Source organism: Micropterus dolomieu, linkage group LG08 (assembly GCF_021292245.1).
Source record: "Micropterus dolomieu isolate WLL.071019.BEF.003 ecotype Adirondacks linkage group LG08, ASM2129224v1, whole genome shotgun sequence".
Lineage (NCBI taxonomy): Eukaryota > Metazoa > Chordata > Actinopteri > Centrarchiformes > Centrarchidae > Micropterus > Micropterus dolomieu.
This window is the reverse complement of record NC_060157.1, coordinates 32641539-32668710: the sequence shown is the minus strand read 5'-3', so window position 1 is coordinate 32668710 and position 27172 is coordinate 32641539. Positions and strand designations below refer to the sequence as shown.

Below are 27172 nucleotides of genomic sequence, written 5' to 3'. Positions count from 1 at the left end.
CTCCAACATGTACATACTGCTGCATCCTTTGCACTCACTGCACTATTTGTCAATATGTCTATATTGTTTTTATTCAGTGTGTATATTTGTGTTGTCTACACTGAAGTCTGTGTCTGATTTTATTTTATTTTTATTATTGTGATTTTGTATTATTGTATAAGTAAGCACAGCGTGAGCAATGTACAATCCAGAGTCAAATTCCTCATATGTGTACACATACCTGGCAATAAAGCTGATTCTGATTCTGATTTTGTTCTTTAACACCAACTCTACATTTCAAAATGCAAAATAACATTCTCTACATACACAAACTCTATCAAAACAGAGCAAACCTGACTCAAAATCAAATCATTCTGTCAAAACACTAGCATGTTTTCTTTCCAAGAGGAACAGATCAATCAATCATAGCACGAATTTCTAAATAGAGTTGATGGCATTACAAAAACTGCATTACTTTTCATGTTTCAGCTCTACCTGCATACAGCAGACAACGAGAAAATCATTGTTTTTTGTAATTCAGTTTCCTTTTACTGTAAACCACCCTACATTTTTGGCTTGAGGGTCAAATGTGTGCATTTTTGCCAACAAACTATGCAAAAGTGAATGAGTCCTCTTTACGTTATAGAATGTACAGTAGAAAATAAATTGTAAGCAACAAAATTGCAGAAGTTAAAGTTTTATTATCAACATGAAATTGCAGCCAGTCGTCAGCAAATAATCCAACCTATGTGGCTTTTGGTTCAACATGTGTAAAAATACTGTCATATACGTTTACGTTCCTTCTCAGCCACTATGCTCCTGCAACGAACGCCGTCTGGCTCTGCCATCCCTTCACACAAAGCAATCTCAGTCCCAGCGGTTCTCATCTGTGACATCACAATGGTGGAACAAGCTACCACATGCCATCAGAGCAGGGGCGCCTCTAACTTCCAGAAGCTCATGAAAACTCATCTCTTCCAGAAACTCTTCCTCTTACTTAGTAACACCTCCTTCCCTTAACCTCTAACATGCACTTCCTGTGCTTTTCTTCTTCTATCCCCTTACAATTCTCTTGTATTGATTGCACTACTCGTTAACTCTTACTTCTTTCTCTATGTATTTACCCTATTGATGCTGTACGTGCTAATAGCTCTTACTAGTATTTATTGTTGTGTTTATCTTGTCACTTGTAGATCTCTTACTGTATTGATGCTTGTATTCTGTTCCTCAAATGTAAATCGCTTCCCGCGACCCTGTATGCAGGATAATCGGTTGACGATGGATGGATGGATGTAAGTCGCTTTGGCTAAAAGTGTCTGCCAAATGAGTAAATGTAAATACACAATTACATTGAATCAAAAAATGCACAGAAGGGATAGAAACAAAAAGCCTGTTCTGTTCTAATCCATATGATCTTCAGCATTTGGCCACATGTTCTCATTCACATCACATCTAATGTCATCTCTCGCTTTGTACCTGGATAGAAACACTTACTGGTTCAGCTACTCCTCTCAATGGCCCAACTATTCTTCTCCCTTGTTCGGAGTATTCTTTCTTTGTCTCCTCTTCTGTGTTGTTCTCTATCCACATTGGATAAACTCAACTCCAGAAAGTCTCCTTTTTACTGCATTGTGTATGTAATTCTGAAAGAACTTCAACACCTGTCTGTGTCTCTGGTCAAGATAGGAATTAGATGTGGTTGATCTGTTTTACCACATGAACACATCTCATAGCTACTATATATATGTATGAACTGAGAGTTAAGACATCAAATATATATTAAGAAATCTTCAAGCAATAAAACATGTCAAATATAAACAAAGATGAAATTTAGACAAAACAGACAACAACATTTATAAATATTATTCAAGATTGTTTTGTATATTTTATGAAAGTTTATTAATAATAGTTGCAAAAAATCTGAATCAGATTAAAGCAAAATCATCACGTGGGATTGTGGCGTCTGGCCTTAAGCATCGTAAAGGTTATAAACAGCTGAGTGATCAGCCGATTAATTGATTAGTCGAAGATCTGCTGCTTCTCTGAATGATTGTAAAAACTGTGATGTTTGTTAGTAACGTTAAATTTTAGATTCAATCAAAGAATTAATGGATTGGTGGAGGAAATAATCAGCAGATTGATCCAGAATGAAAAGAATCATCAGCTGCAGTCTGAGCTGCAGCTCAACAACTACAGCAGTAAAATCCTGCTTTACATTAATGAAGAGGAAGAAGAATCTGAGGAGAGGAGATCTACTACAACAAGTCATTGATTATCACTGATTGATAAGGGTTGTTTCAGTGTTTCCATCTGAACCCTGACTCATCATAAGCACTGTAATTATCCAGTTTATACTGTACACAGCTCTGTCCAGTATTTGGCTGAGGGGGGGGGGGGTTTGAGGGATCTGTGTTGTTATTGATTGATTATTGGTGTAACAGCAGCGCCTCTTCAGAGAGGAGGAGATGTTCCAGTCAGTCAGGAGGTGTTGGTAATGTTCAGAACAACATGCTGAGGGGATTGACCCCAGAGAGCAGGTGGAGAACTTCAGCTTCTTCAGATTTGTGGGACTAAAGCGAGAAAATCTACACAATGCGTCCGTTTATAGAGCATCGGCGTGAAGGAGAAGACCAGCTGGAGGCTCTGTTAATCATCTCTGACTAGAGAGTCTAGGAATCGATCTGATTGGAATAAACAGTTTGTCAATGGTAGAAAAAAGAAATAAAGCCTTATTTTGGTTGTTTGTAAATAGCTGGGAAACTATAATCATGCTGGATGTGAGCGTCATCCTCATATTTCCACTGATCCTCAACATATATATATATATATATATATAACATATGTATATATAGAGGATATATATATATGCCTGCTGATGAGCAATACTACAATGCATAAAATGTAATGTATAGAGGTTGTGTAGTATACTATAAACAGGTAGTAGCCTAATAAATACACATGTTGAGATGGTTGTAACCAGGTAAGCAGGTGGATCCAAGTAGTGTTTTTAAAGATCTCAAGGATCCATCTGTAGCTGCATTGTGTTATACATAAGATGTATAAGGGGAACATAACTAGTAAGATCTGCATAATAAATGTGTCTTTTTATTTGTTGTTATCCTCTGTCATTGTTTTGGCATGAAGTGTGATTTCCATTTAATCTAAATAATGATTCATTACGAGGAGACTTAAATCTTTATCACTTCTAAATAAACTGTTCAACATACAACAACATTAAAGAGTCAAACATTTTCATTGTTTATTCCAGGTTTTAATAGCTTGTAAAAGTCCAGATTGTGTTTGTCATCACATTCATTCTTTGTTCCTGGTTTGGGTTATTTTTGATGCCAGTGTTTTAACGTTTCTCCTGTGCCAAAACAACTTTTTGTAAGTTCAGTTTGTTTGAAGTCTTGCTGTCAGCACCAGACACCAGTCACTAAAGACTGACTTTAGCCCCAGTCTGCTGAAGTCTTGTTCTCAACACCAGACTCCTGTCATTAAAGACTGAAGTTTGCCTTGGTCTGCTGAAATTTTGTTGTCAGAACCAGACTACAGTCACTAAAGACTGGATTTAGCTCCCGGTGTTTCTCCTGCAGTCCCAGCTATGTGCTGCTTTGCTTCCTGTATGAACCACGTGGTGTGTGAAGGCAGACTGCAGCTTCTTTTGTTCAAATCAATCAAACCGCAGACGGACAGAGAGCTGCTGAATCAGGAAATCACCGGTACATCTATTTATTCTTCGCTCCATCAAAACACAAACTGCTAGATTTTATATTCCGACAGCACGGAGGCTGAACGCGCGCTAAACTTAAAACGTGTCCAATCGGGAAAATGTGTGAAAAAGTTTTTGTAGTCATCGTTTCATGTGTTGTGTCTTTATTTAGAGTGGCTGTTAGCTTATAGTAGTAGCGAGCTGCCGTTAGCTTAATGAGCCCTGTCATGCAGCTCTTTAAACATCTTACACGCTTATTCCAGTCTGGCTTTAAGACCGTCTGACATGTTTACTTAATATGATAACTTTGCCAGGCTCTTTGGTATAGCAGCTGACTGAATAACTTCATATGCTGTAGGTTAGCACCGCTGCTAGCCTGCTACCCAACCATTATGTGAACAAAGAAGAGGTTAGCTCTTAGCCTAATGAAGCTAGCAGCTAGCTACGGACTGACGCCGGTACTTGTTTGTAGTTTCTGCCGATAGTTCCGTCTGATTATTGATTACAAAGCCAGTGAAGAAGCTGATAAAAGAAAATCGGCCAAATTTTAAATAATCGATCTGAGCTGCTAAATCACGTAAGGGTACTTATTTGAACGTTAGCCGGTTTAAAGACACATTCAGTACTCTAACATAAGACTTTGTGTTTTACAGGCACAAAAGTCTGAATAATAGTTATTTTTATTATTATTGAATGATGAAGTTTTGAAAAGTTAATTTAAAGAAAAGCAGAAGGGTGACAGTTAATGCTTCAGCCAGTAAAGTCTATCTTTCCACAACCTGAGTTTTAAAACATATTTTTATATAACTTTTATATAACTATATTATTTTTATTTTCATGTGGGCCATCTTCATTGTCTCACTACGTTTTGTTATTCTTCAAATATGACTGAATATTCTTAAAGTATGTGTAAACTACATTTTTATATATATATATATATATAAGTAATAATCCCCATATATCCCCATTTTTCTCCATATCGGTGTTTGCTGTGGCCCAGTATCTCCCTGGATCATTACATTTTCACTGTGTCTTCTTACACTCTTGTATAATCTAATCATTTCCTCTTTTCCCACTCAGCCTCAGATTGATAAAATGCCACGTAAGAAGGTGACTGATGTTTCAGGGAACGGTGGGATGAAGAAGAAGAGGGCCAGCGGCAAAAGGAAAGAGAGAGACTTCAGCAGCGATGACGAGTTCGACTTTGAGCAGGAGAACAACAAGAAGCCCGGCAAGCCTGTGAAGTCCGGTCTGCAGCCCGTCACCGTGGCAGACGATGTCAAAGAGAAAATAGTGGGTTTAAAACAGAAAAACAGAACTGTGTTGGTTTTGTCTTTATTGCTCCTGTTATGACCTCCTGTCTACAAGTGGCTGTTCCTGCCAGGACAAGAAGCTGATGGGGAAGATAAAATAGATGATCAACAATAAATTCTCACACATATCTCCTGATTCTGACGGTATAAGAAGAATAATCCAGCTAGCGAGTCAGCAGTTCACCAGCTCCTGTGTTTGTGTAGGACAGACCTGTGGAAACATCTGATTTTTGGTGAGAGGGAATATTTTCATGTTCACCTGCGATGCTGAAGTTTGCTTCTGATTCAGCAGTTAAAAGGAAAGTTAAAGGAAACTCAGGTCCAAAAACCACTCTGACTAGAGCTGTCAGATCTGGACTAGATTATTCCCAAGAGGCTACAGTTTCAGATTTGTGAAACCTTTATTCTGTTTGTGAAATTGAAAAAAGGCCGATTTATATGGTCTCATGTGGTCGACATGTAAAAAAGAAACAAATATAAATCTTCATTTAAAACTATTTAACAAATAGAATAAATGTTTTATAAATCTGAAACTGTGTTTGTAAGAAAATTTTGCGTCTCTGGGACACTGGTCCAGATTTGACCGCTCTAGGCATAGTGGTTTTTGGACCTGAGTTTCCTTTAACTGAATCAGAAGCTAGCTTCAGCGTCATCGTTCACCTGCAGGGTCATCCTCAGCCTCCTCAGCTTGTCCACAGGGATTTTTTGTGTGGACATATATGTCTTCCATTTTGGTAATCAGGATGACCAAAGTGTTATTTTCCAAACGTCAGGAGGTTCTTCAGTCGGATCACAGATGCTGTGTTGGTGAAATGATTAGGTGTTTTGAGTTTAGGAGCTTTTTTATGTTGCTGACCTCTTTGTGTCCTTTCTACAGAAACTTGAGTGCCCAAAGGTTAAAGGTCAACTGCTCATCTTTGGCGCAACTAACTGGGATTTGATTGGACGAAAGGAGGTGCCCAAACAACAAGGTAGGACATTTTATATTAAAAATAGCTGGGTCAGGTCTAGAGTGGGACAGGTACCTGGTGCTGAGCGGAAGAACTTTCACAATAACAGTGATTCATGGCTGTCATATAAAAGTCAAACTTACTGCCATTATAATCCCTAAATGTAAGTGAAGGTTTGGTTTACCCCTGAACAGCCTGTTCAGGGGCCTGTTCTCACTGAAGTTCAGAGCCTCTGAGTTCAGCTGCATCAGCGCGTGTGTCTGAAGGAGAGCTCGGTGCCCATACTTTTTCCTGGCAAACATCAGTCAGTGCAGCTTCCTGGAGTCTTGTTGTCATGTTTGGTACCATTACACCTGTACATGTTCCTCAGCGAGCATTAGAGGGGCTGGTAGGTGTATTCTGTGATGGACAGGTGAGATGTTGAGCCAGGCAGGATCAGGTCTGACGTTAGTTGTACGTGTCTTTGTTTAGGATGCAGTACGTGCTGAAGCCAGCGAGATCTCATCAATTGATTGTGACAGTAATGTCCATTCATATGTATGCATGTTGTGAACCCCCCACCCCGATCCAGTGCCCCGGGGCGGCCAGTGTACTGCGTGTTTCCAGCCTCGCCTCCGTGCTGATAAACCTGCTTTGTTGAGGCTGGGTGGGGGTTGGGGGTGTCAGCAGGAGCAGCTGCATAGACAAAGACTGATGGGCGAGATGCTGCAGCAGAAACACTTTCATGTGTTCTTTTGGAGTACACTTCAAAATATAAAGCTTTAGTTATTTAGCAGCAGTTTGTCTTTGAGTTAAATGTTAAAATGAAGAGAGACTGGACTTCCTTTTGATCGGAGTCACGCGCTTTTCACAGTCCTGCTCACAAGAAGAGTGCACATTATAAAAGCCTTTTACATACCTTAATATACCCGTTTTTCTGTAATACCCCTTTTTATGTTCAGGACGGCTGGTGTGGTATGTTCAGACTCAAACCATCAACCTGTCAGTTCCTCAGTGCTGTCTGACTTCAGATTTATAGTTTCAAGTTTAAAAGGCTCAGTCATTTCCTCAAACAGCTGCTCTAATCAAACAGGAGAAATCTGTTGTTAGTCAGTGAGCTTAGTGAGTGTTTGGGGCAGCAGGACCGTGTGTGTGGGGCTGATTCGGTGTTCATGGTGATGAAGGAACATGTCGGTACAGGCCTGTTTGTTCACTGACTCTGATCAGAGGCAGCGGGTCCTCTTCCACAGAGGAGTTTCTCCTACATACCTGGAAGGGCAGGGGGAGGTGAGGGGTGTTCAGGGGGTCTGCAGTCTGCATCCTCATCACTAGATGTCACTAACTCCTGCACACTGGTCCTTTATATCACAGCTCTGCCTGTGAGTCCATGAGTGACCATGCACACTGAATACAGGAGCCGCCTGTACACATCTGTGTCAGTTATATTTAACTTGCCGTCAGTTCAGTCCATAAGCTGTCAGATGGACCTCAGTGATGATCATGCCGCTGGGTTTGTGCTTTATTAAGATGCATTAAGGTATTTGTGTTCTCTCCGTGGTCAGGTGTTGACAGATGGTGTGTGTGTGAACATTTGTGTGTTTTCAGCTGCTTTCCGCAACCTGGGCCAGAACCTGTGGGGTCCTCACCGCTACGGGTGTCTGAATGATGTCCAGGTGAGCTGCGTGGTGTCGGGTCCCTGTGCTGCACACAGCCTCCTCATGACCACCGAGGGCAAGCTGTGGAGCTGGGGTGAGTAACACGCTGCGTTCAGGTGCACATTCATTCCACCCAGCAGACAGCAGCGGGTTTGTGTTTGAGTTCTTCTCTGAGCTTTGGTTTCTGGCTTCCTCAGGTCGTAACGACAAAGGTCAGCTGGGCCACGGGGACACAAAGCGTCTGGAGGCCCCCAAACTAATCGAAGCCCTGGCAGATCACGTGATTGTTGCTGCAGCCTGCGGACGCAATCACACCCTGGCGCTCACAGGTAGGCTGAGCCACGCTGTGTTTCTGTTCAGCCAATCACAGCAGCTCATTCAGTCATGGCTCCGGTAACTGTTGGAGTGAAACCCTCTGGCATCATAGTACCTCACCATGTGTTTGTGCTGCTTCTCTCCTCAGAGGACGGCACTGCATACTCGTTTGGTGAGAACAAGTTGGGCCAGCTTGGCCAGGGGAACCAGACCGATGCAGTCCTCAGCCCAGCACCAGTAAGCCATCACTGTCACACCGAGCACACGCTGCTGTAGACCGGGGAACAGGTGCTGGACACATGAACAGCAGTCTGGAGCTAGCTAACGTTAACTTGTAAAGATCATATCATCAGGAGTTTGCAGGCACTGTAACGTTTCCTCAGAACGGATGTTTCGAATGCAACTTAAGTTGCTCGGCACAAGTAAATGAAATCTTTGAAAACACAAACTACTCGTGTTCATTGGCCTGTCTTTCTTAATGCGACTGTGAAAACCAACAGCTATCTCCTGATCCTGCCTGTCTAGATGTTTGGTCGCCAGCTGCGTAATAATCAATTCAATTCAATTTCAATTCAATTTTATTTATATAGCGCCAAATCACAACAACAGTTATCTCACAGCGCTTTTCATAAAAGAGCAGGTCTAGACCGTACTCTGTGAATATGTTAATCCCAATATGATGAAACTATTCACAAAGTGGTGGTCAGTTATCGCTGGTTTAAGTATGTAACCAGTAGTTGGCCTTGATAACCTTCAGACTGAGCGGCTGCAGATGGGCCGTACTGACCTCTGTAAACTTTGTCGGGTGAATCCAGAAAGCATCAGACCCTGCAGCAGAGCACATTTTAAACTCACCATGTTACAGTCGTGTTTGCAGCTGTAACCAAGCGTTACCTGTTGGTGCACCTTCTTTAAAGTCTACCTTCTCTCTCTCCCTCTAGATTTCCTATAATGGCCAGCCCCTGGTGAAGGTGGCCTGTGGTGCTGAGTTCAGCATGGTGGTGGATTGCAAAGGAAACCTGTACTCGTTCGGGTGCCCGGAGTACGGACAGCTGGGTACGTTCTCACCGTCTGCTTTCTGCTTTGTTTAGAGTGTTTCAGTTACTCGGTGACGTCAGCAGGAGGCTGACACCAGTTTAACACAGATGGTATCAGCACCTCCATCTGTCAGCTGATGTGAATGATGTGAGGTCATCTAAAAGCTTCATTACAGAGTCTTTCCCCAGAGAGCGCTGTTTGATTTAAGTGTTAAAATGGCTGTTTTTATCAGGTTTTCTGTCCTGTAAATATTGGTGTGCAGCTGACCCCTCCTCTCGTCTCACTGCAGGTCACAACAGTGACGGGAAGTTCATTGCTCGCGCCCAGCGCATCGAGTTTGACTGTGAGCTCATTGCTCGCCGCGTCGCCATCTTCATTGAGAAGTCCAAGGACGGCCAGGTCATGCCCGTGCCCAACGTGGTGGTCCGAGACGTGGCCTGCGGGGCCAACCACACGGTGAGAGCTCACAGTAGCCTTCCACAGAAGGCCAGTGACTGCTGTGACGAACGTCGAGCATTAACCCTGTGTGTGTGTGTGTGTGTGTGTGTGTGTGTGTGTGTGTGTGTGTGTGTGTGTTGCAGCTGGTGCTGGACTCTCAGAAGCGAGTGTTCAGCTGGGGTTTTGGTGGTTACGGGCGTCTGGGTCACACGGAGCAGAAGGACGAGATGGTTCCTCGACTGGTCAAACTGTTTGACTTTCCTGGACGTGGAGCCAGTCAGATCTGCACAGGCTACCAGTGCTCCTTCGCTGTCAGCGAGATGGGTGAGAAGGTTTCACATTCTTTAAGTGCTGCTGCCGCCAAGGCGAAGGCCGTTGAGGACCACGGTCACAGAAACGTCTGCAGTACAGGAAGCTGTTTGTCTGATCAGCGTTGTATTTGCAGGAGGGCTGTTCTTCTGGGGGGTGACAAACACTTCCAGAGAGTCAACCATGTACCCCAAAGCTGTGCAGGACCTATGTGGCTGGAAGATCCGCAGTCTGTCATGTGGGTGAGTGCTCCATTCCTTTTACTCCTCTCTCTGAGATGTGATGGGGAAGGCCGTGGGAGCTGTAGTTTCCTCTGTGTGGAGTTTGACCTGAGTGTGTTTGTGTGTAACAGGAAGAGCAGCATCATCATTGCTGCAGACGAGAGTACGATCAGCTGGGGCCCCTCGCCCACGTTTGGAGAGCTGGTAAGACCTGAAGCAATTTTTAAACCCGGTTCATGGGAATATTGTCAGGAGCTCAGCACTGATCGGATCTTGTATCATTTGTCCTTCAGGGATATGGAGACAACAAACCCAAGTCCTCCACCACCGCCCAGGAGGTCAAGACCTTGGATGGCATCTACATCGAGCAGGTAAGTGGAGCGATCAATCAGGAGTTCTGATTGGCTCCTAATAATCCATCACTTACACCTAAACCAGACTGACAGTCAGCTGTGGAAGTGAGGTCACTCTAATCCAGAGGTCTGGTTTACGGGAGGTTGGTGAAAGCTGAGAGTTGCTGATGTGTGGAGACAACATTTCTAACTTGTCTGTCTGAGATAAAGATGCATCTGGACTTTAAGAATAGAAACTCATAGCAGACAAACTCCAGCGGTGATGTTGTGTAAAGAGAATCTGCGTCCTGGCTCCAGTAGACCAGCTGCCTGCTCTCGTGGGTCTGACAGAGTCCGTCTGTAGGTCTCATCAGACCTGACATCTGAACGGAATGTGTTGTGTTGTGTCTGCAGGTGGTGATGGGCTACTCTCACTCTCTGGTGATCGCCCGACAGGACACCGAGCAGGAACAGGAGAGACTGAAAAAGCTGCCCGAGTACAACCCCCGAACAATCTGACGGGGCCGCCAGCAGCAGCACCTCCACCCCTTTCCCCGCAGCAGGGACTGAACCAGAACACCTAGCCTGTTCGTCGCACCGGTGGGACGGTTGAGTTCGGGGGGGGAGGTGCTGGATATCCACACATCTCAACTACCAGCAAACTGGCTCCACACAAATTTGGACACTGAAATCAAACGGACAGGAGACGCACGGGCCCTCAGGATGGTCCAGCTCTCTCAGTGAACGGTCATCTCCATTTCCACCTCGAGCAAACCTGCAACAGTTTGCTCCAAGCACTTCACAGCCAGCAGCCACGCTTCCTAAAACACCTTTTCTATTTTGTAATACAGCCAAACTCCATGTGTTCAGTTGTTGTTTTCTTTGTTGCAGTATTTGAATCGATAACATTGTTTGTCACGTTTACGGGTGCTACAGCAGGACCCTCAGGCTTTTCCTACTGAGGGTTTTTTCAGAGACCAACGCTCTCCATACCTGTGCCTTTTTCTACGCGTACGTTCAGGGTATGGGAGTCTTCTTTGTGTTGTTCATGGCAGTGTGCGTGCAGCTGCCACAGATTAAATCAGGATTTGATGATGTTCTGAGTTTGTGAACGCCACTTGACGTTACATTCCTTTTGTTGTCTTCTTCGTTTGCATCGAGGACGCACGCCTCCGTCCTTCCAACGCCACCCCTTTTGTGAGCTCCTGTCTCTGGTAGTCTGAGTAATATCAACTTTTCCAACACTCAGATGGTTCCACAGGCGGGTCAGAGCTCCAGGACCAGCACTGCTGTCTGGTTCGGTGTGTCAGGGCATGCTGGGAAGGAGGGTGTGGCCTGTTTTAAACACAGCAGATGTGTTCTCTGCTACTTGTACTGCATTCTTTTTTTATGGTGAAATTTCTCTGGGTTATTGTTTTTTTCATTGAAATGGTTAAATAAAGATTCATGTGAATTCATTTGTTTTCTTTGTCTCCACTTCTGCTACGTCAACTGCTCGCTGATCAACGCCCAGTTCATTTATCAGGTTCTAACTGAGCCAGAAGTTCATGCTTGATCTTGGGAATAGACGTTCTCAAAGGTCCACCTGCTAGGGTTGGCCGATGTCTACGTTGAAACATCGGGCTGGACGGCGGCTCACCTACTGCCGCCGGGGCCAGCCGGTGTGTTTAGCTGAGGTGTAGGCCTCCTGTGTGTCTGACTGTGGGGAGAAGAGAATTCCGAGGAAGGTGCAAAGCATATTTAAAATGTATAATGTTCATGGTGATTAAAACCTGCTTTCACATGGCGGTATAATTTGATGATATTAAGATCATTTTCATGCTATAATTTTATTCAAAAAGTGAATCTTTCATATATTCTAGATCCATTACACACAGTGAAATATTGTTTTAATCTTGCTTATTACAACTTGCAGCACATTGAACTCCAGTATCTTAAAACAGAATAAATTTAAAATAAAATGTTTATAATACAGAAATGTCCACAGGAGAAGAGCTCTGATCAGCTGATTCCTGAGCCTTTGACCTCTATCTGGTTCTGCTGCTCACAGTGAACCTTTCCACTCTATTCTATATATACACTCATCTGTTTTCAGATGCACCTGCAGAGCAGAGCTCTGACACAAGCTGAGAGACCGGTCTGAGTTCAGTGCTGACCCTGTCTCTATTTTAACCTCCATTTCATAGTGTTCAACAGGTGGAACCTGAGCTCCATGTCTTAGGTGTGAGCAGCAGAACTCAGCCTGCAGCTACCAGCTGACCTGAAGTCTCAAAGACCACACCCGGCACCAGCTTCTGTACTGTAAACAGTGTTTATTTAAATGTACAAAATCAGATGAATTGTCGATTTAATCTTCATCCTCCTCCTCCTCCTCGTCCTGGTTGATCTGGAAGTAGCGGAGCTCGTAGCTCTCCTTGGTGTTCGCCACAACGCGCAGCCAGTCACGAAGATTGTTCTTCTTCAGGTACTTCTTGGTCAGATACTTCAGGTACCTGAGGCACAAACAGAAAACATCAGACTCATGTTAATCACAAACAGTACAGGTATGAAGCTGCAGGGAGAAGCCCCACAGAACAAGCTTAGGCTCCAGGAAAATGTGTTTAGCAATAAACTTGATAGAATGCTTCCCTGAATGTTTTAATCTCTCAGCTGATGAAACTCAGATTTATTTCATTTAAAGGAAAAGTTTGACATTTTGGAGTTAGACTGATGCGTGTTCATGTCTGTACTGTAAATGTGAAGCTACTCAGCAGCCATTTAGCTTAGTACAAACACTGGTAGCAGGGGGAAACGGTTAGCCTGGCTCACAGAATCCACAGACCAGCTGGAGAGCTCACTGATCCACAGGCCGGAGGTGAACGGTGTACCTGCAGCTCTGAGTCAGATCAGTTTATCAGAAGCTTCATATTTTATCACGTTCTCTGAGAGTGAAGCTGCTGGTGTGTTTAAACGCACACGTTCACGTCTACATGTTGTATTATTAACACTTTGTTCAGCCTGCAGCCAAATCACATTTGATTCTTAAGCAGATCTTTAGACAGACTGTCTGCACTAGGAACATCACTTCAACCAAAAATACTATTCCATACTCATTCGACCATTGTGCCAAGATTGTGCTCTCACCAGCGTTTCACTGACGCCGGGCAGTGACATGTTACCACCAGGCGTCTGTGAAAACAAATGAAAATCTATTTTTAAGGCTACACAGTCGCATAAACTATGAATCCCAGGTTCACTCTGTTATTTGTAAGTGATTACAATGATTTGTGTGTCCCGACATCACCAACATGTCAGTGTGGGTTGCTGTGCTATCAACGTACGGTGATGAGGTGGCTTTCCAACACGCACCCAACATAACATACAAATCCGCAGGTTTGAATGAAGATCAGTGAAGCCAATTTTAGTCCTGTGTAGTACGACTACATGGCTCCTTACTGTTGGCACCAGGGTCCACTGGGAATGATTGAGCACCATAAGACGCAGATTAATGATGTAGAGCGACAGCAGAAACATCTTAACACCAACAAAGCGTCACTGATGGCCAAACAGGTTTTTTGGATTCCTCATCATCTAAACGTGATGGTTCCATCTCACGTGTGACGGGATGTCGTAGGATTGTGACCTCATTTTTGGGCCTACATGGAACCATCCGTGTAGGCTTTGGTCGCAGCTGCACAGTCCGAGCAGATTCTGGTGCTCTTCCATCAGTCTGGAATCTGACGTGGTCATCACGTGACGCAAAAGACACTTTGAAATCAGTGTCTGGACTGAGAAACCCGACAGGAATCTCATTTCTAGCATCCAAAATGTGGATCGGATCTGACTTGCAAAAATCTATCTACATATGCTAAAACATTTTTGGGCTGGCAGTCTGAACACAGACTCAGTAAGGCCCTTTCAGACACAACCCCATTTGAGTTCAAACAATGTTGGTTTCAGTGTGAATGTGAGGAAGCCCCACACAGCTGATGCTTCACCGCTTCCTGTACGGCAGTGTTTATTCATCACCGCTGTTTCTGTTTCTCCACAAACTACTTTTTCTATTTAGAGGAAGTTAATAGTGAGGACAGGAAATCCTCACTACATTTTGCACCACCTCCCAATCAATCAATCATCCATCCGTCTTAACATCAGCAGGGACCTCTCCAACTGTCCATCTCCACCAGGTTCAACATGTGGTCACCCGGATAATGACACCTGCCATCAACAGGTGTTCTCGTTACCTGCAGTGTGACTGTATTATGCAGATGAGGTGGGTGGAGCCAGAGCAGCCTTGCTAGCTGCTGCTACTTGTCGCTAACAGCTAACAGGAAGAGGTGGACTCAGGTCACATTTAAGCATGCTGGGTAAGTTCGTTTTCTTAATGTGTCCGTAGTTCACAGATGTCACCTACTTGACTGAGATCAGATTCCAATGTGATCTGATGCATGTGCACCTGATCCAGGTCCACGTTAATACCAGGTGGAAACTGGCAGTGTGTGATCGTGATGCACGAGTGTCCTCCAAACCCCACACGTCTCAGAGCCTTTGGACTCGGACAGCCTTGCCACAGTGCAGGACAAAAGTGTCGAGTGTGTCTTACCTTTTGGAGAGGGGCACCTCGGAGGACACTGTAATCTTGCTCTTGCTCCTCTCGATAGAGACCACGCCGCCACCCAGGGTGCCGGCTTTCCCGTTCACCTTGATGCGCTCCTGAAGGAACTGCTCCTGGAAACATCACACACACACACACAAGCTCAGAACCAATATCTGTCTGCTTGCTGGCTGTGTTAACTTGTGGAAAATTGACTAAAACAGGTGAGGACAGTGGACTCTGAGGTGGACTCTGAGGTGGACTTACAAAGTTGGCTGCGTCCATGATGCCATCTTCAACAGGGTGTGTGCAGTCCAGGGTGAACTTCAGGATCTGCTTCTTCTTCTTACCACCTTTGCCGGTGCTCTGCTTCTTCTGCTAACAGAAACACAGGTTATTTACCTGTCTGCACAAGTGGGTCCACTGACCCAGCAGGACTCTGGTGCTCAATAAGCGCACGCATTCAGGTTGCACAGCTAGCATAGACATTTCTTCTACAGCAGCTTGTTAACAGACTGCAGAGACCGGACAGGCTTGGACAGGACGTAACAGACCTGCTGTCCTGCAGAGACCCGGACCAGCAGAGACCGGACAGGCTCAAACAGATCTGTAGAGACCCGGACAGGATCTAACAGACCTGCTGTCCTGCAGAGACCGGACAGGATCACAACGTGGTGATGCTACCGACGCTGCTAGCTAGCGTTAGCTCAACAGGCCACAGAACAGCTCAGCTGCATCTGTGCTTATAAAAACACTTTAAACCAGAATCCGACCTCTACATTCTGCCCCTGACTGTTAGAACAACACCGCCCTGTCATCCCGCTGGTTTTCTCCGGCTTTCACTCAACAATATCTGCATTTTCTGTGGTTTTATGAACACGAGATTTTACTCACAATAGGCGCCATGGCGGAGAAGCTAGCAGAAAGGAAGAGCAGGCCGTGCGCATGCGTGCACATGCACTAATCGAACGCCGAATTATAGATGGAATCTGAGATTGATTAACAAACCGGGATTCTATTTTTAAAAAGAGCCTAAAATATGTAAAGAAAGACACTGAAACTAAATCTAACAGTTCACAGAAGGAAAGAATCTGGGACAGAAAGGAGGCTGGTTGTTGTTCACAACAACAAACTAGTGGTCGACTGATATAGCTAATGCAGGAAATATAGCTAATGCAGATATCACAAAAAAGTCCTGTATAATCCCTTATTCCTGCAGAGTGCAGTCTAATCTCCATGTACTCTCAGGAGAAACATGTTTCAGATGTTTTATTAATTAATGAAACAGAAACTTTGGGTTCTGCTGTAGATTTCAGAGAGTGGCTGGGATTTAAAGGAGAGCGAAGTTCAGTTTGTCAGAAGTAATTATTCTCTACAGTATAACTATAGGCTATATATTTAACCCTAGCCAGTAATGCTGTGCGATTAGAGCTGCTGTCATTTATAATATCGGCCTCGTGAGTGCAGGTATCAATTACCCTAAAATGCCAGATATCAGTCTACCACTACTTTGTTTACTGATATCTCCCAATTCTGCAGTATACACGTAACTATGACATACTACACCAGTACAGTACAGGTAGAGGTGAATTGTTTTTATGGGCTGACAGGGTTGACATGGGCGGCCTGTTGCTCAGAGTGGTCAAAGTCTATTCAGGTGTCAGAGTCTCAGATGGATGTGGACTCCTCCAGAGGGTCAGGTGGGCCTGTAAAGCAGCAAAGGACCATGTTCTTCTGGTCCTGGTCCGGGTGGATCCTCACAGTTGACTCTCCGGGTCGGCTTTGTGGAGCTTCTTACCTGGTCCCGCAGAGACTTCACTGGTCTCTGACTGCAGGTCGGTGGAGGATCACATACAGTGGAACAAAGGACCAACACCACACTGTGAAAATACTCCACTACAATCTAAGTAAAACTTAGATAGTAAACTAAATCAAAGTAAAAAGTACTCATGTGTCAGTGCTTTACTAGTATATATCATGTTGTGGAATAACATTACTGCAGTATTATTACAGTTCTTTATTGGGCTGTTGTCTGATTAATACTTGCTGTTTCTGTGGTCACGTGTATGGATAATGGGAAATATTACAGTGTGAACATAAGAAGTTCTAACTTCAGCTAACCTACTCAGTAATAAGCACAACATAGCCATCTAAAGCTAACAGTAGCTAGCTAATATTAGCCACCATGAGCTTGGTAAGGCCACGGCAGTGCAGTTAAACCTTTCATTTGGAAGAAGATAGTTGTGTGATTTGAAACGTAGTCCTGATTTAAGGTTTAAGTCGGGGATTTCACTGAATTCCCTGTAGGGGAGAGCAGGGGCGAAAGTACCATTTTTCAGAAAAACCTGATTTTAAAAGATAATGTTTCAGACAGTGATATATTTTTGCTGTGGCCACTAACTCACAGGTGTGGTCTATCAATATCAGGTGGTATTGTGTACAAATGTAGAACGACTTCCGTATAATTTCACTTTAAGCATGTGGCATTGTTACTTTCGACCCCGTCAGCTAAGTACAACAATAACAATACAAGCTAGATTTTTTGTGTTACCACCCTTATATTTAATAAATAAACATGACTGTGACCTTGTTAATGTGTAACTGCAATCTTCTTTTGTCCTTTATCTTTAAAAAAACAAAAATTTAATTACATTTTTATTTTAAAATATTTAGTTTCAAAAGTAACCTGACAGCCTAAACTTGAATTGTTTAGAATATTTCATATTATATTAAGGATATATTATAAATATATAATATAAATATGAAAATGTGTGCACCTAAAACAGGGGGGACATGTTTAGATGGACATTGTTTATGAACCTGACATGATTAAAATAAAATAAGACTTTATTGATCCTGCCATGGGAATATTTGCATGTTGTAGCAGTTTCAGAAACATAATTTAGAAAGATAAGACAAAAATGAAAATAAACTATAAAATTAAGATAAAAATTAAAAAGCTATTTACAGAATAGGCCTATACAAATTTCACATTTTGAAATTAATTTAAAATTGTTTTAGTAAGAACAGTATGAATGATCTGCATTTTGAGTGCTTTTTACTAACACCTACTAAACTGACCTCCTTAGGAGACAGGCTAAAATATAAATATCAGCCGCTCTCTTAATATAAGCATGCAGCTTCCTTTCCTAGTCCAAGGAGAAGACTTAATAATGATATCTGTACCTGTGGTCTAGTCTTCTCCCCAATTATCTCTGCCCTCCTCCTGCATTATCTGAACAAAGCGCATGGCATATCGCATGAGACTTTATCAGCTGACCTGAGACTAATGTTTCTAATAGAGATGTCCAGAAACGCCTTCTCATAAACATCTGGCTGAATCAGACCTCTGTCTTTCTGACCCACGCTATTGGCATATTCTGTTGGTATTTTTGACATAAACATGTTTTAATAAATGCTGCAATGCAGAGAAAGTCACCACATTAGCAGCGGGACAAAAGAAACACTTGTGGTCACTGTAGCGGGACAAAAATAACGTCTCGGGTTACGTATGTAACCCATGTTCCCTGAGAAGGGGAACTCGAACTGCGTCGGTGACGACACTATGGGAACGCCTCTAGGCGTGGCAGGGCTGAATTATTAATGAAACTACTCCAATCCTATTGCCGTTGCTCGAACGATAGCGTGGGACGGTGTAACTGGCGGCGTATAAAGCACGCCGGCACACAGGACAAACCAGCTCTTTGCTATGAAGCAAGGAGCTCCAGGCGGGGCGAGGCGTGGCGGACCGACGCAGTGTCTCGTTCCCCTTCTCGGGGAACAAGGGTTACATACGTAACCCGAGACGTTCCCCTTCGAGGGAACTCGAACTGTGTTGTATGGCACCGTAGACCCTGCCATACTGGACGGCACCTTAGGGATGTAGCCCAGACAGGGGTGCAGGACAGCCTTGACCTTCCCCGGGGCAAACTCCAGGCATTGAGGAGACACCAAGAGTGCCTGGAGATCCCCCACCCTCCTCAGAGAGGTGATAGCTAGGAGAAAGGCCATCTTAAGGGTCAGGTGCTTGGCCTCAGCCGACTCCAGGGGTTCGAAGGGGGGCTCCGCCAACGCTTTGAGAACCACTGCCAGTTCCCAGGTGTGAATCCTGGAGCGAGTCACGGGTCTCATCCTCCAGGCTCCACGGAGGAAGCGCACGACCAGCGGGAGCCTCCCCAAAGGCCCCTCCCTCAGAGGAGTGTGGAACGCCGTAATGGCAGCCACGTACACCTTGAGCGTGGGTGGGGAAAGGCCAGCAGAGAAACAGTGCTGGAGGAACTCCAGTACTGCAATTACCGGGCAGGTAACTGGGTCTACCGCCTGTTCTCCACACCAGGTGGAAAACACGTTCCACTTCAGGCCGTATGTCCTCCTCGTGGATGGAGCTCTGGAGCTGAGCAGAGTCTCGACCGCTCCCGCCGTCAGGCCCGCCTCAAGGAACTGCACCCCCTCAGGGGCCAGATCCACAGCCTCCACAGGGCGGGGCAAGGGTGAAAGACCCGGCCCTCCGCCTGAGACAACAGGTCCCTCCTTCAGAGGGATGTCCGAGAACCACACTTGGGCCGGCCAAAACGGGCTACTAACAGTAGGCTGACACCATCCTGACAGACCCGCTCCAGAACCAGGAGTAGAGCGACTGGGGGAAACGCATACAGACGCACCCTCGGCCACGTCTGCACCACAGGCGTCTGTCGAAATAATTGTCTGCCGACATGGCGCCCCCAACATGGGACCCTTTGACAAGAACCAAGGTTTCTTCCATACAGACAGGGAACGAAGGCACCTGCTCGTAACCCGTATCAGACGGAACGGGTTCCCCCTCGGGGAGAACATCTTGGTCTTCAACCACCACTGCAGGGCTCTCATATGTAGCAGGCCTGAAGCTATTACGCTGGATGCAGCTGCCATGAGACCCAACACCGTCTGAAAGTGTTTCACTGTGATGGTGCAGCCTAGCTTCACCCCGGTTACCGTGGACAAAATGGACTTGACGCGTGCAGGAGATAGTTGGGCCCGCATTGATGTTGAGTCCCATACCACCCCTAGGAACGTAGTCCATTGGGCGGGTGTCGGCACGCTCTTCTTTGCATTGAGCCGCAGCCCCAAACGCTGAAGGTGGCCAAGGACGACATCTCGATGCTTAACAGCCAACTCCCAAGACCGGGCCAGAATGAGCCAGTTGTCGATGTAGTTCAGCACGGGGATGTCCTGGAGCTTCAGCGGGGCCAGAGCTGCATCCATACACTTGGTGAACGTGCGAGGGGAGAGTGCTAGGCGGAACGGAAGAACCCGATACTGGTACGCCGCGCCCCCAAAGGCGAACCTCAGGAACTTCCTGCGAGAGGGACAGATGGAGATAGGGAAATATGCGTCTCGTAGATCTATCGTGACAAACCAATCCTCTGATTGGATGTGACAGACGATGGCGGGGATGGTGAGCATCTTGAACCCGAATCTCCTCGGAGACCAGTTCAGGCACCACAGATCCAAAATCGGACGCAACCCTCCGTCCTTCTTGGGAACTACGAAGTACCCGGCTGTAAAACCCGGACTCCCTGGCTGGCGGGGGAACGAGCTCCACGGCCCCCTTCTCCAGCAGCGAGCGAACTTCTTGTCCCAACACAGGGCCCTGCTCTGGGTGCACCGCAGTCTAGTTCACTCTGTTGAACCTGGGTGGGCGGACCCGGAACTGCAGTCTGTACCCACTCACTACTGCGCAGGATCCATGGGGAAATGTTCGCCAGGCTCCGCCAAGCCTCTGCGAAATCTGCCAAGGGGCTGGTGGCCAGTGTCGTGCGTAGGTCCCAGACGGCACCCTGGAGCGGAGGTTCGCCAGGGAAAAACCGCAGACAACCCACGGTGTGTGAGCCAGAACGCCTTCCGACTGCGGCCCCTCGGGGCAGGCAGAACGGCGTGTGCTCGCTGGTGGCTAGCGCGTCCCAAGCGTTGAAACGGCGGGATAGCTCCTTGGTGACCCGGAGCGCAGATCAGTAGCTCTGCGGAGCTCGGCGACATCCTCCTCAGAGGGGCCCCCTCCTTGGTCCATGTCCCTCAACAGGTCGGCCTGGTACGCCTGCAGTACCGCCATCGTGTGCAGGCTCGCACCAGCCCGGCCCGCCGCCATGTAAGCCTTGCCCACCAGCGCAGATGTAATGCGACATGGCTTGGTGGGCAGCGCCGGCTCTTTAAGGAAGGACGCAAGGCCGGGTGAGAGATAGCTGGCCAAAGCATCCTCAACCCGGGGCATCGTCCCTTAGCCGAATCCCTTAACCCCCGCAACGTTGCTGTAATCCAGGAACGGAGGAGTAGTCAGGCGTGCTGAGAAGGGCTTGCTCCAGAACTCATTGTGCAAATCCGCACGAGACCGCTGCACTCACAGAGCTCTCACTCAGCTCACTCAATCTCTCTTTTTGACCTATACTGGTAAATCTCAACTGTTGGGATGCCGGTGTTTTCTCACCACTAGAGTGCGTGCCCCATGCACAAAGGCTGAATCCTCACCATAGCAGCCATGCCGGGGGCCCTTTGCTGCGTGTCATCCCCCCTCCCTCTTTCTCTCACCCACATTTCCTGTCTGTTCACGGCCCTGTCACGAATCCAGGCGAAAATCCCCCAAAAACATCTTTAAAGAAACCATTTGAGCCGTTTCTGTAAAATGAAGAGAATGATTGAAGGGCTAATTATCCGAGAAAAATAATCCTAGTTGAAAGTGGTAATTTTACAAGAAGGAAACATGGAAATTCCCTGAAATTAAAGTTGCAGTTATCTAGTCTCTAACAAGCCACTGCGTTTGATAATATGGTGATTGTAGGCTGAAATCACAAGTATTTCCTCATTGCTAAATCTGACTGATATGTATAATTTTCCACGGAGGGCATAACAAAGTGCGGAGGTGTGAGTGTGTTGCAGCCTTGCACAATGAAGCAATCTGGTTCTTTGACAAGCTTCTCTCATGAATGTTGACTGTCAGAGAATATTCAAGTTCTTAACTGTAATAATTTGTTCCCTGTAAATTTACCACTTTAATCTTGAACTTCTGAGTTTTTTCCTCAGATTAGCCTTGTGCCCTCCATATTTTCTTCTTATTACAATGGACTGAGCAGGTTAAACTCCCTTCATAGTGCAAGCCTCAGGCCAGCAAAAGGGACAGCTGTCTGGGACCAGGCTTTTAATTGAAGTTTTACAGTGTTTAAACATCCTACATGGAATAAATTTCCTGAAAATAAGCCAGCCTTACTGTAACTAGCAGTCTCTCTTTATCAAACACCCCACAGGTCTCCTGCATGTGTTTACTTCATTAATGTTCAGAGAAGTAAGCTTTCATCCAGAAAATCAGGTGACTGAAGCTCACTTTTTTGCTGTTAAATACTTTAACATGGACACAATACCCATTTCCTTTAACGTAATGATTTACTTTTCCTTGAGCATAACTGTAAATCTTCTCTCAGTACAGTTTGTTCACATCCCATGAACACCTAAAATCATGAGTAATAAAGACAGAGCCTTTTTAATAACCGCCTTAATTTTATTTCACACGAGTGGTGTTGAGAAACTCTGCTCAGTGAGTAACTGCACAGTAAATCAGCCAGAGACAAAGCTCAACACATGTACACAGCTCACCTCAGGTGTGCCATACCTGTAGTCTCATTATCTAACCCTGTACAGTGCACACACATGCTACAAGTGTCATTTTAAAACGCACGCGCACTCTCTCTACCCGCATCAGACAGTCTTCAGTAGATGGTGCTATTGGTCAACATTTGTCCACCGGGATGCCCAGCTCTTTATCTCGGACGTCACTTTAACATGTTGACACATCAAATGTTCTGGTTCGTCCATTTTCCTCTCATTGTTTCACTGTGGGAATAATTAGAGTTCGTCCTTGTGTTATTCAGTTCTGTTCCACACAGGACATGAATCATTTATATGTTTTTCATTTGTTGTGAGAGTTGGCCAATGGGACAATCTGCTGAAGACGCAGCCTTTTTCTAAACACTCTAAACACTGAAGGTTTCATTAACACACACAGCTTTACTTTGACCTACAGACCTTCTCTCTCACAGTGAGGTCGGGGTTCGGAGAGTGGACAGTAGCACTGTGACGGATCAGAGAGAGAGAGAGCTGCAGGGTCAGCCTCCGTCGCCCCCTGATTGCACACAGCTCATCTGCTTGGTTTCCAACAGAGCGAGCGTGCCGATGACATGAGGACAGGGTGCTCCATCAACAATACAAATACTGGTTCATAAGTTAAAACACAGGAAGTCAAACGGTGCTCAGGAGGAGGTCGACCCAACGCTCTCCAGCTAGTGATCCATCATGCTGCAGCAGAAACATGTCTGTGACATGAAACACAGCTGGGAACAGTCACTTCATGTTCACAGTGCACCGTGAGGAAGTGTTTGACACATCAGGCCACCGTCAGACCTCCTGTTCGTGATTACTACATTTTAATAACAGTCTCAAGACCCTGATATTATTTAACTTAAGGATTCTGAGGAAAAATTCATCATTCATGATCATCACTATCAGACATCATTATGTGGGACACTTAAGGAATACCCTACTGTAAACCACCTGAACCCTGAATACACAACTTGTGGTGGAGCTGTGGCACTGTGAGATCTGCACAGATCTGAGACCTGCAGCAATACAACTAGACCCTACAGACCTGATTAGACTGGATCATTGCGATCCAGGTCTGTGAAGAGCTCTGACAGGATAAGTATTAAAAGCATAGATTTCAGAAGAGTACTCCTTTAAGCATTTCTTAGGTTTTAAAATAGTGAACTCTGACTAAACTAGGGACACTAATGATCACATCCTTACAGAAACCTGGTGAACTTCCTGTGCCATTAAAACTCGAGAGCTTCCTCTGAAGTCCGGAGCAGGAAACACTCAGCATGGTCAAAGCATGCAAACAGAAACACAGGTGAAACAGATGAGTGGGTGTTACTGGGATAAGTGTAGTACAGCGGAGGTTGTCTGGTCTTTAACTGGAATTTGGTAGAAAAACAGCAGCCCAGCTGCCTGGTGCCGTCCCGGCTGTCGCGGTCTCTGTGAGCTACAGGCTCTCAGCCAGCTGCATGCTTCCCCTCCAGAGGGCAGCCGCCATAGCGGACACCACCACCAGGTTCGACCTGCTCCAGTGCTTTAAGTCTGTTACGCCCAGCATCCAGATCCTGGGCCTAGTTGACGCGGATGCCTGAGATGAAGGGCAGCCCAGTGGGAACCCTCTTCTTGTACTCCACATAGTCCTCGGCAAAGAAATGGATGAGGGAGAGTTCCTCCTCCTCGATCCGCTCCCGGAAGAACCTCCAGCTGGCTATCGTGTAGCCCAGTATGCACACCGGGTTACACAGCATGACCTGCAGCAGGAAACGGGGACAGGTCTCTTTACAAACAAAGCAAGCCATCGCTATCATCATCTCTTTATATCCCCAGGGTTGTAGTATTTACTGATTAGGTCTGAACAATTTTGGAAAATAATCTAGTTGTGATTTTTTTTATACTAATGTTGCTCTCCAATATAAGCTCTTTACCTTCTGTATAATTCAAAACAGACAAGCAGTAAATCAGTGTGTAATCTGACCAACACATTAGATAGATTAAACATACACTGTTCTTTCTTGTGGCCTGTGTTATGATGAAATTAGGTGATGCATGAATTATTATTATTATGAGCAATGGTAGAGAAGAAATACCAAATTTTAATAATATGAGAAAGATCATTTGAGTCAAGTCATGGCATTAAATAATGATAATATCATCAGGTAGTCCTGCCTACAGACAAGAAAAAGTCACCAGTGTGTTATAGTAAGAGCTCAATACAAAACCCACAGTTCAACCACCAATTAATGAGTCCGAATCTCAGTCCATCTTTCTGTATCCCAGTAAGCAAACAAAAAATACTCAGTTTGAGGTTCAGTTCAAAAGTTAGCCAACGAAAGATAAATCACGTGACGCCTCTTGTGTTTAATATACAAACTTAGTAATTCTGACAATTCCCCTCCTCCCCCGCAGCCCCCGATGCTGGTACGCAGTGCACAGGCTGTAACTCGATCCAGACTGGGCCTCTTTCAGACTTGTGCGTTTGGTTTGAAACAACTTGAAGCTTACCTTACGACACCCGTCTTTCTGTTGTGCATTTTTCCGGTCCTGAAGATTTCACCCACCACCAAGTTACCCGTGGGTGGCGGGTGGTACTTTCATTCTCTGTGTGACACTGAAGATTCTGTAGTGTCAGCTTCTATCAAGCTTAAAGCCATTGTACAGCAACAAGTCAAGGTACAGTGTAATGTATGAAGTTGCAGACTGCTTTCCTCTCGCGTGTCATGTGACCAGTGCATAATCGCAGCTTATGCGATTAGAAAATTGCAAATGCAATTTAGACATTCAGCCCCATTAGTGATACAGGCCACGCCCACTTATCACACTGGTTTTCCCTCATTAAGTCATAAAATATGCAAAACCATGCTGCAGCTCGTGCTGCCTACAGTTTTAATGTTGCACTCGTTTACCAGCTACATGCCTTATCTGTGATTGTACAGTACCATATTTTGGAACACCCTTTAAATGACACTGTATTTTGTCTCCAGCCAGCCCTCTGTATCTAAACTAGAGAAACATATTGACACCGCCCTGCTGCTATAGCTCACCTGGGTCCCTGTGCTCCAGTAGAACCAGCCCACATAGGAGGGGTGTCTGAAGTAGGCGTAGACCCCGCTGGTGACCAGCACGTGGCTCTGAGCCTTCTCATTCTGGACAATGTGGTTGAAGTTGGAGCCGGCCGTCAACATGGCTGCCTTGCGCAGACCCTCACCACACAGCACCATGAGCAGACCCACGAGGCTCAGCCAGTTCTGCTGCTTCAGCTCTGAGGAGGAGGACAGGCTGATTAAATACAGATGGACACATGGAAAGTCTCACAGCGTGTTCAGAGGTCATGTAGGCTACGTGGGGACCTCTGCTTCTGTCTGTTTGACTCCATGAAAACATTCAAACTCTGAACAACTAAGTGTGAAATGCAGTCAAGACTGATTTAAAGGAATCTGAACGAACTAGTAAAACATTCAGGTTTGCTCCACCTGCAGTCCCTCTGACCTTTCAGAGAGTTCCTCTGTCTACCTGTATATCTCCAGCTGATCTGTCACTATGTCACCTGTTTTTTTTGTGTTTGTTCTTTTTTTTCCCAGAGCGTCCAACTACAGGGGTGTGCAAGCCAATGGAAGAGAGTAGGGTGCTGGGAAGTGAGGCGCATTACTTCCTTTAATGGCCCAGAGGCGACACTGATATTTATTTATGGTTTGATAGGGACAGATCCAGTGTACACAGACAAACTAAGAACATCCCATTAAAGTATCACAGCGTTCAGAAGGGTTTGTGTGGAAAAAACGCATGTTTGTTCCTGAATAAAAAAGGATTTGTTAAGTATCTGAAAAGTGGTGATGTTTGCAGCAAATGTTTTGAGTGTTGAGGTCGCCAGTTCCAGGACTTCCAGCTGCAGCTCTGTAGTCTCTTCATCAGGGCTGGACGATATGGCCAAAAATGCTATCAGGATAAAAAGTTTTCAGTATCGATAATTATCACGATAAGTATCAAATCGTTATTTCTTTCGAGTTTAAAGGCTGATTTTTGCTCCTGAGTGAAAGTTGAAGAAACCTGGTGGTTAGTTGTGGTTAAAACTCTTATTTCTGGTCAACCCTTGAGGCCAAACAGTGGATCACTTCACAAATCTGAGGCAGAATGTTCAAAACAATCATGATAAAATCTTTGTCAACAAAATATGCACAAGTAAAAATTAAAATCTTTCAGTCCTTTTTCCTCGACAAAACATCTTAAATAAAACATCTATTGAAGATTTATTGATCATTTGTTGTATCGTTATTGAAAAATATATTGCGATAATTGTTATGGTTTTATTTTCCAGCCCTACTCTTCATGTATTTATTTGATTAAGTGAAAACTGTGTGCACCTGCACACAGTGCCAAAGCTACCAGTACCTGGTTTAAGGACCATGGTATCCCTGTTCTTAATTGGCCAGCAAACTGGCCTGACCTTAACCCTATAGAAAATCTATGGGGCATTGTAAAGAGGAAGATGTGATACGCCAGAGCCAACAATGCAGAAGAGCTGAAGGCCACTATCAGAGCAACCTGGGCTCTCATAACACCTGAGCAGTGCCACAGACTGATGGACTCCATGCCACGCCGTATTGCTGCAGTAATTCAGGCAAAAGGAGCCCCAACTAAGTATTGAGTGCTGTACATGCTCATACTTTTCATGTTCATACTTTTCAGTTGTCCAACATTTCTAAAAAATCCTTTTTTTGTATTGGTCTTAAGTAATATTCTAATTTTC

At 45.1% G+C, this 27172-nt stretch overlaps 3 protein-coding genes across 5 annotated transcripts in view; 1 reads left to right on the top strand and 2 right to left on the bottom strand.

Annotated features, from left to right (window-relative positions):
• The first annotated feature begins 3527 nt into the window (after window positions 1-3527).
• On the top strand, window positions 3528-11698 carry rcc2 (regulator of chromosome condensation 2). 2 transcript variants are annotated; one of them, XM_046057333.1, is made up of 13 exons: window positions 3528-3701; window positions 4772-4984; window positions 5882-5975; window positions 7539-7682; window positions 7786-7917; window positions 8052-8140; window positions 8845-8959; window positions 9231-9397; window positions 9523-9703; window positions 9825-9930; window positions 10041-10113; window positions 10203-10280; window positions 10656-11698. In XM_046057333.1, the coding sequence occupies exons 2-13, from the start codon at window positions 4787-4789 to the stop codon at window positions 10758-10760; spliced, it is 1482 nt and encodes a 493-aa protein (XP_045913289.1). In that variant the 5' UTR covers window positions 3528-3701; window positions 4772-4786; the 3' UTR covers window positions 10761-11698. The 2 variants fall into 2 exon arrangements, with proteins under 2 accessions (XP_045913289.1, XP_045913290.1); XM_046057334.1 differs by lacking the exon at window positions 3528-3701 and adding an exon at window positions 3816-4268.
• Window positions 11699-12536: 838 nt separating this feature from the next.
• LOC123975714 (60S ribosomal protein L22-like) lies at window positions 12537-15815 on the bottom strand. Of its 2 annotated transcripts, none has more exons than XM_046057413.1 (4): window positions 15709-15815; window positions 15082-15189; window positions 14824-14948; window positions 12537-12733 (listed from the first exon to the last, which is right to left on the bottom strand). In XM_046057413.1, the coding sequence occupies exons 1-4, from the start codon at window positions 15769-15771 to the stop codon at window positions 12589-12591; spliced, it is 441 nt and encodes a 146-aa protein (XP_045913369.1). In that variant the 5' UTR covers window positions 15772-15815; the 3' UTR covers window positions 12537-12588. The 2 variants fall into 2 exon arrangements, with proteins under 2 accessions (XP_045913369.1, XP_045913368.1); XM_046057412.1 differs by having other exon boundaries at window positions 15082-15192; window positions 15709-15735.
• Window positions 15816-22318: 6503 nt separating this feature from the next.
• Window positions 22319-27172, bottom strand: part of icmt (isoprenylcysteine carboxyl methyltransferase) — an 8008-nt gene continuing 3154 nt past the window's right edge. Inside the window, exons 4-5 of the mRNA XM_046057183.1 lie at window positions 25470-25687; window positions 22319-24179 (exon numbers count right to left, since the gene is read on the bottom strand). Of these exons, the coding sequence (XP_045913139.1) occupies window positions 24000-24179; window positions 25470-25687 (398 nt within the window). The 3' untranslated portion in view covers window positions 22319-23999. The remainder of the gene's footprint in view (window positions 24180-25469; window positions 25688-27172) is intronic.

Coding starts and splice junctions, on each gene's coding strand:
- LOC123975714 (XM_046057413.1), bottom strand. CDS start 15,771: ATGTGCACGCATGCGCACGGCCTGCTCTTCCTTTCTGCTAGCTTCTCC. Junction 15,190..15,708: donor TCTCCGCCATGGCGCCTATT/GTGAGTAAAATC, acceptor TTCTGTTAGCAG/AAGAAGCAGAGCACCGGCAA. Junction 14,949..15,081: donor TCATGGACGCAGCCAACTTT/GTAAGTCCACCT, acceptor TGATGTTTCCAG/GAGCAGTTCCTTCAGGAGCG.
- rcc2 (XM_046057333.1), top strand. CDS start 4,787: ATGCCACGTAAGAAGGTGACTGATGTTTCAGGGAACGGTGGGATGAAG. Junction 8,960..9,230: donor CCCGGAGTACGGACAGCTGG/GTACGTTCTCAC, acceptor GTCTCACTGCAG/GTCACAACAGTGACGGGAAG. Junction 10,281..10,655: donor ATGGCATCTACATCGAGCAG/GTAAGTGGAGCG, acceptor TTGTGTCTGCAG/GTGGTGATGGGCTACTCTCA.